General features: G+C 43.5%; 1 protein-coding gene across 5 annotated transcripts in view; it reads right to left on the minus strand.

Moving 5' to 3' along the window:
- ADA2 (adenosine deaminase 2) overlaps nucleotides 1-5926 on the minus strand; it is a 30447-nt gene extending 24521 nt beyond the window's left edge. For 4 of the 5 annotated variants that reach the window (XR_008419484.1, XR_008419483.1, XR_008419485.1 and 1 more), the window contains exons 1-2: nucleotides 5813-5895; nucleotides 2158-2525 (exon numbers count right to left, since the gene is read on the minus strand). Coding sequence is in view for 1 of the 5 variants with exons in the window: in XM_019465039.2 (XP_019320584.1) it covers nucleotides 2158-2525; nucleotides 5813-5892 (448 nt within the window). In the remaining 4 variants the exon portion in view is untranslated. Of the gene's footprint in view, nucleotides 1-2157; nucleotides 2526-5812 lie in introns of all 5 variants that reach the window. The other variant, XR_008419486.1, reaches the window with a different exon arrangement.
- Nucleotides 5927-13278: the final 7352 nt, after the last annotated feature.

The following is a 13278-nucleotide window of genomic DNA, read 5'->3' on the forward strand; positions in this document are numbered from 1 at the left end:
CCTGTTCATGCTCTGTCTCTCCCTGTCTCAAAAATAAATAAAACGTTAAAAAAATTTTTTTTTTTTTAAAACAAGAGAGAGACAGAGAGAAGCAGCCCAGGGGCACCTGTGTGGCTCAGTTGTTTAAGTGTCTGATTTTGGCTCAGGTCATGATTTTAGTTTGTGAGATTGAGCCCTGCATCAGCAATTCTGTCAGCGCAGAGTCTGCTTGGGACTCTGTCTCTCTCTCTTTCTGCCTCTCCCCCACACGTGAGCTTGAGTTGTGTGTGTGTCTCTCTCTCAAAGTAAATAAATAAACTTAAAAAAAAGTGGGGGAGGGATGAGCTTCAGCCCTTGCTCCCACCCTGGTCCTGTTTGCACAACTGTCAGTCCTCTCAGCCTGCTCCCAGCGCCCACGCATTGGTTTTGCATTCCCTGCTTCCAGCCAGTATCTAGGCAGCTTCTGGCCTGCAGGCTTGCCATTGATGCCCTATGCTGCTTTCAGACCTGACACCAATCTAGACTACAGCGCTCCTCAAGTCACAGTATACACTGTCCCTCTGCTCTTCCTGCTCTGTCTTAGCACCTGGCCTTGACACGGGCCACTTAGGTGTCACAGCTGTGTGAGCTTTGGCATGTCACCTCTCTAAACCTTATGTCCTCCATCACGTGGAGATGTGACTTTACCAACTGCACAGTTGTTTCTTTGTTTTTTTAGTCTCCATATTTAACATTAAAATAAAAGAGGTATAGGGGATCCTGGGTGGCTCAGTCGGTTCAGCGTCAGACTTCGGCTCAGGTCATGATCTCAAGGCTCCTGAGTTTGAGCCCCGCTTCGGGCTCTCTGCTGACAGGTGTGTCTTCCGCTCTCTCTGCCCTTCCCCTGCTTGTCCTCTGCCTCTCTCTTTCTCTTTCTCTCAAAAATAAACATTTTTAAAAACCCAAAATGTTATGTTATAAATGTAATGTTATAAATAATGTTATAAAATAAGAGGTATAGAAAAGTCCTTGTAAGCTGCAAACTGCTATTTACATGTGCAGGATGGTAATTTTTTTACTTCTCATAGAAATGTATATATACTGTAGACATACACTACTAGAAATGTGTTTATTCAAGAGAAACATTCACATCATACTCTGGTACCTCAGCCTGAGACGGGGCAGAAGAAGCAGATGTGGGAAAAGCTGTGAAGAAAGCAGTAGTTCCTATGGGCCTAGATACCCGCTTATGGGTGGACACATCAGCTTTGTCAGGAAAGACAGTGATGCCCGGCACCCACTCCCTGCTGTCTGTCTGAGGCAGAGTCCCCTTGGAAGCAGGGCTCTGGGTTTCCAGGGTGAAGTAGCAGCCCCCTCAGACTGCCCCCTTCCTAGTCTGTGAAGCAAGAACAAAGGTGCAGAGTAGACAAGTGGGGTTCTTGTTGCTCCATTTATTTATTTATTTATTTATTTATTTATTTATATTAAATTTTTTTTAATGTTTATTTTTTTTTAATTTTTTTTTAATGTTTATTTATTTTTGGGACAGAGAGAGACAGAGCATGAACGGGGGAGGGGCAGAGAGAGAGGGAGACACAGAATCGGAAGCAGGCTCCAGGCTCTGAGCCATCAGCCCAGAGCCTGACGCGGGGCTCGAACTCACGGACCGTGAGATCGTGACCTGAGCCGAAGTCGGATGCTTAACCGACTGAGCCACCCAGGTGCCCCTATTTATTTTTGAGAGAGAGAGCACAAGAGGGGGCAGGAGGCGGGGGGGGGGGGGGGGGGTGGGGTGTGGGGAGGGGGGGCGGAAGGAGGGAGGAAGACACAGAGAGGGGAGGGGCAGAGAGAAAGGGAGACACAGAATCCAAAGCAGCCTCCAGGCTCTGTCAGCACAGAGCCCAATGTGGGGCTTGAACTCATGAGCTGTGAGATCATGACCTGAGCCAAAGTCAGACGCTTAATCAACTGAGCCACCTAGGCGCCCCTACTATTATTTTTTTAAGTAGGCTCCACACCCAATGTGGGGCTTGAACTCCTGACCCTCAGAACAAGAGTCACATGCTCTACCAACTGAGCCAACCAGGCACCCCTCACTGCTCCATTTAGAACAATAACAGCTCCAATAACAACACTAGCTCCAAGTTTAGTTCTCCCTACCTTCCCAGCACCCCCAAACCACCATCTCCAAACCTCTACCTTTTGGCATCTTCTTCAGGATATTAAACACCTCACTTTTCTCAATGAGAGTCTTGGCCCGGAAAAAGTGCATGCTGGGAGGAAACTTCTGGGTCCTCATCGCCTGTGTCACCTCAGCCTTTTTGAGGGCCATGAGCCTCTCATTGGCTAGCTCCTCCTGTTCGGTCAGCACCAGCTGCCCCCCCAGCTGCATCATCTTCTCTCTCATCAACAGCTGGTTCCATGCTTCATCTATGGATATGGCTGAGCAGAAAAAAGGCATCGCCACGGCCAGAAGCAGGGAGAGCAGGGCTGGCCACCCAGATGGGCCATCCACAGGCATTGGGATGCTTGGAAGAGGAAATTGCTCAGATGGAAACCTGACAGGACTAAAGAAGGGAGTAGGTCAGCAAAAATGTGCAGATTTAAACGTCAAACTCTGATTTTCCTTCTACCACACTGTTTTCAGATTACCAGGAGGCAGCATACAGAAGGGTTCTTCTCTGAGACCCCAGAGGAAAGACTTCCAAGTACAGACATGAAGGGGTTTCCCAAATAATAAGTCACCATAAGACCTTCTTTAAAAAAGTGGACCTTTTCAGTCAGCAAGCCCTGCTCACACGTAGAGGAAGACATTGCAATCAGATTTTTAGTGTTTCACTTTTTTTTTTAATGTTTATTTATTTATTTTGAGAGCCAAAGAATGAACCGTGAGATCATGACCTGAGCTGAAATCAAGAGTCAGAGTCGTTGCTTCCACCAACTGAGCCACTCAGGCACCCTGAGTGTTTCACTTTTAAAATCACCAGAGAGTAAGAGATCACAAGACATATAAAAAAGCCTCTAACATGATAAAGAAAGTTAAAAACAAACAAAACAAACAAACAAATAAACAAACAAAACCACACATGTACAGAGAAGGAAGACAAGAGAAGGAAGACAAGAGAAGGAAATAAAAGAAAAATTCAAAAGAACTATACTTAATATCCTAAGAAGGATATGAAAAGATATTGTGTCCATAAAACAGTTACCAAGAATTATTATTATTATTTTAATGTTTATTTATTTATTTTGAGAGAGAGTGTTTGAAAGGGGGAGGGACAGAGACAGAGGGAGAGGGACAGAGAGAGAGGGAGACAAAGGATCAGAAGGCGGGCTCTGTGCTCACAGCAGAGAACCCAATACAGAGCCTGAACTCAGGAACTGTGAGATCATGACCTGAGCCGAAGTTGGACCCAACAGACAGAAACACCCAGGTGCCCCAGCCACAGGGAATTATAAAAAATAAGCAGCATGAGGGGTACCTGGCTGGCTCAGTTGATGGAGCATACAACTCTTGGTCTCAGAGTCATGAGTTTGAGCCCCATGCTAGGTGTAGATTCTTTAAAAAAAAAAAAAAGAAAAGAAAAAGGGACACCTGGGTGGCTCAGTTGGTTAAGTGACCAGTTCTTGGTTTTGGTTCAGGTCATGATCTGACGGTTCATGAACTTGAGCCCCAAGTCAGGCTTTGTGCTGACAGTGCAGAGCCTGCTTGGGAACCTCCCTCCCTCCCTCCCTCCCTCCCTCCCTCTCTCTCTCTCTCTTTTTCTCTCTGCCCCTCCCCCCACTTGATCCCCCCCCCCCTCTCAAAATAAATAAATAAATAAATAAATAAATAAGAATAAATTTCAAAATAGGGGCACCTGGGTGGCTCAGTTGGTTGATTTCAGCTCAGGTCATGATCCCAGGGTTGTTGGATTGAGCCTCGTGTCATTAAGATTCTGTCTCTCTCTCTCTCTCCCTCTGCCCCTCTCCCCCTCTTCCTGACTCTCTCTCTCTCTCAAATAAAATAAATTAAATAAACAGAATGAGAAGAGCTTTTAGAAATTAAAAATACAAGAGCTGATATCTTAAAATTTACTAGCAATATTATAAGATGGAATTGAAGACCATCTTTTAGAAATTAAGATGAAATAAGAGAGAAACAAATGAGATGATTATTGGCTCAGGAAATCCAACACCCAAATAACAGACATATCAGAAGAAAAAAGAAAAAGAAAAAGAAAAAAATAGATTGGAGAAAAAAGTAAATAAGTAATACAAGAAATTAGACCAGAATGTAAGACCTGCATCTCTGGATTGATGAGACTCTCTGGGATCCTATCACAGCACGACAATTACTCAATAGTCACACCATGAGATATCATCTTGATATTTCAGAACATTAGCATTCAAAGATTCTAAAAGCTTCCTAAAAGCTGCTAGTCCAGGTTGACAGTGAGTAAGGATTGAACAGCGGAAGGAAAGAAACTCACCTTTAGTGGTCTCCTCCTTCTAGACACTGTTAGCACTTTATCTGCTTATTTATTTGAATTATATTTATGAAATATGGGGCACCTGGCTGGCTCAGGTAGAGGAGCATGAAACTCCTGATCTCAGGGTCATGAGTTTGAGCCCCATGTTGGGTATAAAGATTACTGAAATAAATAGATATTTTTTTAAAAAAAGGAATTGTTTCTTCATACTTCATAGTAGGATATGGTAACCTGGAAAGAATCAAGACTATAAATTGGAAGACCTCAGGATCAGTCCCAAATTAGGATGTCTTTAACCATGAGACCTTGGACAAACTGTTTAGTGTCTATGGGTCTCAGTTTTCTCATCTGTGAAAAGGGCAAATTATACTTGATCAGTGGTCCTCAAAGTGTGATACATGTGTCATTAGTGATACATGATATCACTGTTTAGGTTGAATAAAAAAATTTAAAAACAAGTTAATTTAAAGAAAGATATGAAATAAATAGAAATGCAGGGATATGATGAAAATGGAAAGCTTGCTAATCATTGAAATACATTATCTCCAAGGTCCTTTCCAGGGCTAACATTCAATTATTCAATGGTACATCAGACACCAACAGGGGATTTTAAGAAGGAACTGGATACTATTTACTCTAGTACCACAGCTATGGTAGGGTAGCTACCCGAATCAGAGAGTTGGGCTTTTGAGGAACCCCCTCAACTTCATGAAGTCTTTGACTCTGTCTTGAGGCTACAGTGTTTGCCAACAGCTAAAACCTCTAGGACAAGAGGAGAGTGACATTTGTGTCACCATCCCACCCATCTCATGCTGTGTCTTCCAATCGACAGCCCCAGCCCCTTCCCCTCTCTCCTTACTAACACATAACAGAGGCCACTAAGTTCCTAAATCTCCAACTCTGTCCTCTCCAAGGACACCAGAAGTAGCTGTGTGCCCCAACATCTAGCAACTTCTCCTGGTCTGACAGATAAAAGTTTATCTAACACTGGTCCAGGACCAGACTGCTCAAGCATAAGGAGAAATAATCCCTGTGATAATTACTGCTATGCTTACTTCATCTCTCTCCTCATGAAAAGTTTCTTTTACTTTTAAAAGAGGGTGCATGAAAACTCTATAAAAATAGTTTGTTCCCAGAGTAAGAACGAGGAAACGGACCATGTGCATCTGTGACTCTGAGTGAATGTCCTTGGGCCCACAACCATTTTCAAAAGCCTGTTGTAGAGAAAGGCTATGCACTGCCTCCGCACTGAAAGTCACAAACTCACCTAAGGTAGGGGGCAGGGAGGCTGCTGCCAGGGAAACAAAGCCCGAGTGCCCAGCTTCCCAGCTACCTACTGGAACCTCATGAGCTGGACCCCCACCCCAGGGGATCCCAGTTACCTCAGAGCAGCTCCAGAAACTGCAGACTGTTTGCTGAGTCCCCCGACAGCTGTGTCAGAAGCACCAGAAAAGCTCACCATCCTCTTTTCACTTCCTGTTGGGGCAGGTTTCACTTCCTCTCAGCCTCATGTTGCTCCGGTCTCCAAAGAGAGGCAAGGAAGATAGTCTGGCAGAGCTGAGGCAACAAGTAGGCCTGCGTGTATGGGTTTACGTTTGTGTGCGTGTGTGAGCATTTATGCACTTGTGGGGTGATTTATGTGTGTGTTTATATGTGTTCAGGTGCATTTTGTGGCAGGTTTTTGTGTGCATCTTTGTGTGTGTGCATCTTTGTGTATGTGCATGTGTGTGCATGTGGGTTTATGCATGTGGGGATTATGTATATGTTTGTGGGGGCAGTTGTATGCATCTTTGTATGTGTCTATGTGAGTTTATATGCACGTGTGGGCTTATGTATGTTTTGGGGGAAGATATATGGGTGTTTGTGTGCGAGATGTCATTGTAGGGTCCAGAACATAGCTTAGACAACAAGCACCACAAAGAGGTACTCCAAAATCTGCTCATAAACTTTGGGCAGTATACCCCTCCTTAAAATGTGACTGTCAATTGTGGGGCAACCCACTAAACAGCAGGTAAAAAAGTAGATATAATAGAAGGTACGTTTTAGGGGGAAAATCAGGGATCTGGAAGCACAGCAATTGAGGAAATAAGGAGGGGTGAGGCAGGAGCTAGGGCGTAAGGAGGAGAGGCCAGAGGCAAGAGGGATAATGGCTCCTAAGGGAGAGCTAAGAGAACTGAGCCTGGCCATTCGTAGCTGTATGACCTTGGCCTTGTTATTTAAGCTCTCTATACTTCAGGGGTGCCTGGGTGCCTCACTGAGCAACCAACTTGGGCTCAGGTCATGATCTTGGGTTTGTGAGTTTGAGCCCCACGTAGGGCTCTCTGCACTCAACACAGAACCTTCTTCAGATCCTCTGTCTCCGTCATTCTCTGTCTGCCCTTCCTGCTGGTACGCTCTCTGTCTCTGTCTCTCTCTCTCTCTCAAAAAAAAAAAAAAAAAAAAAAAAAAAGACTCTCTATGCTTCAGTTTCCTGATCTGAAAGTGGAAGTCATAAAAGCAATGACTACGTGGGTGCACTGTGAGAATTAAATGAAGAATGTGTGCAAAGTTCCTGGTGCATAGTAAGTTCTCAAGAAACAGTAGCCATTACTATTACGGGAAATAACTATCGTGATAGATCATCCAGTTCAAGGTAAATAAGACATGTGAGACTGTACCAGTGACTTCTACAGCACGTGCCTGCCATGTGCCCCTCTCCTTCCCAGCCCTGTCTCGGGCCGTCTGCCTCCAAAGACACCCACAAATCCTCCAGCACTTCCACTTCTGCATCTCCTGAACAAATGGAACTTCAGGGGCCCCTGACATCATCTTCTCCAAACAGTAAAAAGGTCATCTGTTTCATAAACAGCAAGAAATTCGCAAGTGAAAACACAGAGGAACTAAGAATTCCCTCATCACAAGTTCAACATTAACTTGTTCAAAAGTCAGTGAAATCAAAAGAAACAAACAGGTAGTAAAGACAGACAAAATTGACTAAAGTACAAGGGTAAGAGGGCAAACTGCCAAATTGTGAACATAAATCACTGGAATATTTTTTAGGATACCCGATCAGAGCTAAAGATAAAGCTTTTCTTGGTGCATCTGGGCAACTCAGTCGGTTAAGCATCCAACTTCATCTCAAGTCATGATCTTGTAGTTCATGGGTTTGAGCCCTGTGTTGGGCTCTCAGGTGTCAGCACAGAGCCTGCTTCAGATTCTCTGTCCTCCCCCCTTTCTGTCCCTCCCCCACTTGTGCTATCTCTCTCTCTCTCAAAAAAAAAAAAAATTAAAAAGATAAAACTTTTCTTTCCAAAAGCTTTGGTTAAGAGTAAGAGCTAATGTTCACATCCCAAAGGCTCTGGAGACTCCAGCTCACAACTGGGCCAGGAAGTGCAGTAAGCCAGGGGAGGGAGGGCTGTGGGTCTTGAGGCTGGAGTTATTGCATCAGGCTGAAGCTGGTTGGCCCAGGGGAGTGGGGACCCAGATCTTGAAACAGAAACAGGGAGGAGAAGGGCAAGTGCATACCCGGACACAGGATCAGAAACAACAAACCCAAGCAGGGTCAGACCCGAGAGACTGACCAGCAGGATCTGCACACCTCTCTGCCTTCTGGGGCCATCAGACACCCTGGGGCTGTGGCTGTAAGCACTGTTTAGCAGAGCAGGTGTGGCATCTGATGACAGCAAGCCCCAGTGTACAATGGTGAGAACATGCTGGAAGAATATTCTGCCACATGAGGAGACCATAAAATATGGAACAGGGCTCTGCTTTTTACGTTTTATTGAAGACAACCATCGGAAACAGAACTGGTTTTGTGTTCAGAATCTGAAAATCTACAGGGCAGAAAAAGGGAACCAAAGCATCTTTTAGTGACTACAAAGCTTAACCTACATGAAATGAAGTCTGAAAGGACAGGTGGGTTATGACCCTAAACTGGAGACAGGAGAGGATTTCAGAATTGAAGATGGTGTTTGACTACATAAATATTTGAGAACTATTTTCATTAAAACATTTCCTTCTCCTGTCAATACCATGAATCACATGCCGTTGAGACGTGTAACATATGGCAAAGCATAGGAGAGTTACTTGTGGTTGAAGGTGAGAAGTGCTGGATCCACCACTTTTTTTTTTAATTTATGTTTGAGAGAGAGAGAGAGAAAGAGACCTTGAGCAGGGGAGGGGCAGAAAGAGATGGGGGGCGGAGGATCCAAAGTGGGCTCTGCAAACACTGTCAGCACAGAGGCCAATGCAGGGCTCCCACTCACAAACCTTGAGGCATGACCCGAGCCAAAGTCAGAAGCTTACCAACTGAGCCACCCAGACACCCCTGGATATGCCACTTTTATACAAGATAAATAAGGTTTTCTGACCCCCAGAGTTAAAAAAAAAAAAAAAAAAGTGAAATAATATCAGCTAAAACTTCTTGAGAATTATATATATTTCCTATTTTAATCCTTTGGTTGTCTTATAAGGTAGGGACTATTGCTAGCCTCCTCGACAAGAGAGTACACTGAAGTATTTGGAGAGAGGTAGGTCACTTGCCCAAAGTCACACAACTGGTAATGAGTGGAGTGTGGACTTGCACTCAGGCAGTTTCCACCTACTGCCTTACCTGCTGGCAAGGAAACAGGTCTTCAAGGTGGCAGGGAGCCACTGCTGTGGGAAAGTGGCCCTTGAGACAGAAGGGCAGATCCGGGCAGGAGAGCCCAATTAGCAAAGGTGGGACACAGGAACAGGTATTATCGGGCATAAGATGATTTTTCCAGATACTGGGAGCTTGCGCTTTTTATTTATTTATTTATTTACTTATTTATGATGTTTATTCATTTATTTTTGAGAGAGAGAGGGAGACAGAGAATCCCAAGTAGGCTCTGTACTGTCAGAGTCTACCCTGATTTGGGCTCAAATCCATGAACCATGAGACCATGACCCGAGCCAAAACCAAGAATTGGACACCCAAGCAACCAGCTGAGCCACCCAAGCACCCTGGAGCTTGTGCTTTTAACAGCCAAAGCAAAAAAAATAGCTCTTTCAAGGAATTGCTGATTGATTTTGAAAAAAATTCTTAACATCTATCATCTATGAGCTTAATGCCTTCATCTGCAATAAGGGGAGAATAACAATATTCCTCCTGCTAAGTTTTTTTTACCAAGTAAGTGAGGGTGTATGTTAAATTAATGCACATGAAAATATTTCTAAAACTACAAAGTAACTATGCAACTATGCAATATAAGTAATGTTCCCTATACAAATCTTTCTAAACTGTTTTTTTTCTGGCTTCTTAGAGCATGATGAACATAATTTGACCTTTCATTGATAAGATCATCATTATGAACATTTATTATTATACTTTGTATTGCATACTATCACTATATTTAGTAATACTGTGACACTGTTTGACCCTGTCCTAAATGGCAGGGCTAGTATATACTTTTTATATGATTTTTCTGTTCCTCCCCATGCAGTTAATATTTACTTCTGATGGGTCTCTTATCTAGCGATCTTCCCTGTAATGTGTTACTCCTTGTTGACTGTGGACTGAGAGTCAGATAACTAAACTTGCAAGGAACGTGGGTCCTAAGTGAGACCTTCTCCAACTGTCTTATGAATCAGGGTATATTCATAAATGCATGGACTGATTTTCAGTTACAGATGGGAGATCAAACATGTAAATTAACCTTAATTCCCCTCTAAAGCCTCACTAAAATGACAGTGAAGAGATTTATTATTTATTTGTTCGTATATTTATTTAAAATATTATCTATTTATTTTGAGAGAGAGTGTGGCGAAGGGGCACAGAGAGAGGGAGAGAGAGAATCCCAAGCAGGCTCCACACTGTCAGTGCAGAGCCCAACATGGGGCTCCATCTCACAAACCTTAAGATCATGACCCAAATCAAGAGTTGGTTGCTTAACTGACTGAACCACACAGGTGCCCCAAAGAGATTTTTTTAAAAAGCATATTCCCATAAATATGAAAAAAACAGGAATGGAGAAAATAACAAAATACTTTTGGAAGCTGGGAGGTAGATAAACAACTGCAAATAACTTAGAAGATGTAAAAAAGTAGAATCTTATGGGCACCTGGGTGACTCAGTCAGTTAAGCACCAACTTCAGCTCAGGTCATAATGTCACAGTTCATGGGTTCAAGCCTCTTGTGGGGCTCTGTGCTGACAGCTCAGAGTCTGGAGCCTCCTTCAGATTCTGTGTCTCCCTCTCTCTCTCTGCCCCTCCCCTGCTCATGTTCTGTCTCTCTCAAAAATAAATAAACATTAAAAAAAAATTTTTTTTTAAATAGAAAAAGGTAGAATCTTAAACCAGCAGTGAGTACATCTAAGAAACAACCTTGGGTACTTCTGGAAGTAGGGTGAAGGCAGATTGGGAACAGGAGGAACAGAGGACTGACTGGAAACCTTTATTTTTTAATGTTTATTCATTTTTGAGAGAGAGACAGACAGAGTGCATAGTGTAAGCAGGGGAGGGGCCGAGAGAGAGGAAGACACAGAATCCGAAGCAGGCTCCAGGCTCTGAGTTGTCTGTCAGCATAGAGCCTGACATGGGGCTTGAACTCATGAGCCGTGAGACCATGAACTGAGCCAAAGTTGGACGCCCAACAAACTGAGACACCCAGGGGCCCCTGGAAACCTTTTAAAGGAATGTCTAGGAAAAAAGCCATGCAAACTAGAGCTTTTTTTTTTTTTTAATTTTATTTTTTTTAAGCAATGTGTACGCCCAACATGGGGCTCAAACACATGACCCCAAGATCAAGAGTTATGCGTTCCACTGACTGATCCAGCCAGACCCCCAAACTAGAACATTTAAACACAAGGACAAAACCAGACCCCTAGAGCCAGAGACATTCTTCCTGTACTCTTCAGCAGAGCACTGCAGATTTGTTTTGGGGAAGAGTAAAACAGTTTCTGGCCTAGTTAAGCATGATATACAGGGCGCCTGGGTGGCTCAGTTGTTTAAGCGGCCGACTTCAGCTCAGGTTATGATCTCACCATCTGTGAGTTTGAGCCCCGCATTGGGCTCTGTGCTGACAGCTCAGAGCCTGTAGCATGCTTTGGATTCTGTGTCTCCCTCTCTCTCTACCCCTCCCCCACTCATGCACTGTCTCTCTCTCTCTCTCTCTCTCTCTCAAAAATAAATAAACATTTAAAAAAAAGGAAAAAAAGGATGGTGTATCATGCTAAAAATGAAGATAATATTGAAATATTGCACACTAAACAAGACTTTCTTCCCTACTAGTCTCTCAGACATCAGCAACAAACTTCATACCAAGAAAAGGGAAAAGCCTTCCCTGGGGCTTTCACCGGCCCCCAAGAATAGCCCTAAAGATACTGACAGGGATTTACCAGATCACCCCTCCCCATGTACACAGGGCTTGTAGCATTACCCCATTCTTAAATAGAAGCAGACATCCAGGAGCCACTACATTTGAGGAATCTATTTTATGACAGAGCAAAAAGTATCATGGAAGAAAGAGAACAAGGAAAGCAAAGAAAACTCCATCTAACATTATTAGTGTCAGAAAGGTAAAAGAAGGTATTGTACCCATGAAACAAGAACAGGATGCTATAAAGAAGGGATAGTCAAAGGGTGAAAAATAACTTAGCAGGGGTGCCCAGGTGGCTCAGTCAGTTAAGTGTCTGACTTTGGCTTAGGTCATGATCTCACAGTTTATGAGTCTGAGCCCCACATCAGGCTCTCTTGCTATCAGCATAGAGCCTGTTTGGGATCCTCTGTTGCCCTCTCTCTCTGCCCCTCCCTCTCTGGTTCTTTCTCCCTCTCTCTCTCTCTCAAAATAAATTTTAAAAAATAACTTGGCAAAAATGAAGGAGAGTAAAAATGAAAAACTAAAGAAAAGTTGAATGATAAAGTTAACATCTTCCAGAAGGTAAAACAAAAGGAAGATTGAAGGGAAAAGATTTTTTTTTAAGAAAAAAATCGTATGAAAACTGCACATTGCAGAAAGAGAAAGCAGAGTGGAGAAAAAACAAAGAAACCATTCAAGAAAACATCTTAGAACAGAAAGACCTGTGAGTCTAGACAGAAAGGGTCCTTGGGAAGCCCACCAAACAGATGAAAATGAGCCACACCAAGGCCATCACAGTGAAGTTGTGGGGACTTTGGGGACAAAGTGAAAAACTCCAAACCATCTATAACAAGAAGGTGAACCAGAAGAAAGGAGTTCAGGGGATCCAGGAAACAGAGGAGCTAACACAAGAAAGGGACAGAGCCCGGAGCCCAGAGCAGTGCTGTATCCCTGGGGGCAGCCAATCCTCCAGCAGCTGGAGCTGGGAAAAGAGCCTCTGGGGAAGCATTTTGTCAGGATGAAATTTGTAGGATATCTAATATGTTTGGTTGCATTAAGGGTTTCCGAAAAGAGAATTTGAGGATGAATAAGGGGGAAAGATATAGAAACTAAATAAACAAGCAAAAGACAATTATGAATTCCATGAAATACAGATTGTGCTGAAAAGGAAAAGTTATCATGGTGAACTACATAGCTTAGCAGTGTCCACACATGATTATTAATACAGCACCGAATATAGAATTAATAAAATCATATAAATACATAGGGATGATGGAGAGATAGGAAAACGTGGGTGTGGTGGTAGAAGTAGGGGGAAGAGCTGAGAGATACCTACATCTTCAACAGCAGGAAGCCTGCAGCTAATGCCCAAAACAAAATAAATCGAGAATAGCAGTATAAAAAGTTATTAGGGATATGGAGGGAGGTGCTACACGTTTCAGCTGAAAGGCTTGGAGAGCCTCCGGAAGAACAGCATGGCGGGTGAGGGGGCTGTAGGGTAGGGGTCAGTCCTGTGGAACCCTCTGACTCTTAAACAATGGGCCTGAGTGC

The sequence above is a fragment of the Panthera pardus genome, unplaced genomic scaffold, assembly GCF_024362965.1.
Source record: "Panthera pardus isolate Hobbes unplaced genomic scaffold, ASM2436296v1 HiC_scaffold_6, whole genome shotgun sequence".
NCBI lineage: Eukaryota > Metazoa > Chordata > Mammalia > Carnivora > Felidae > Panthera > Panthera pardus.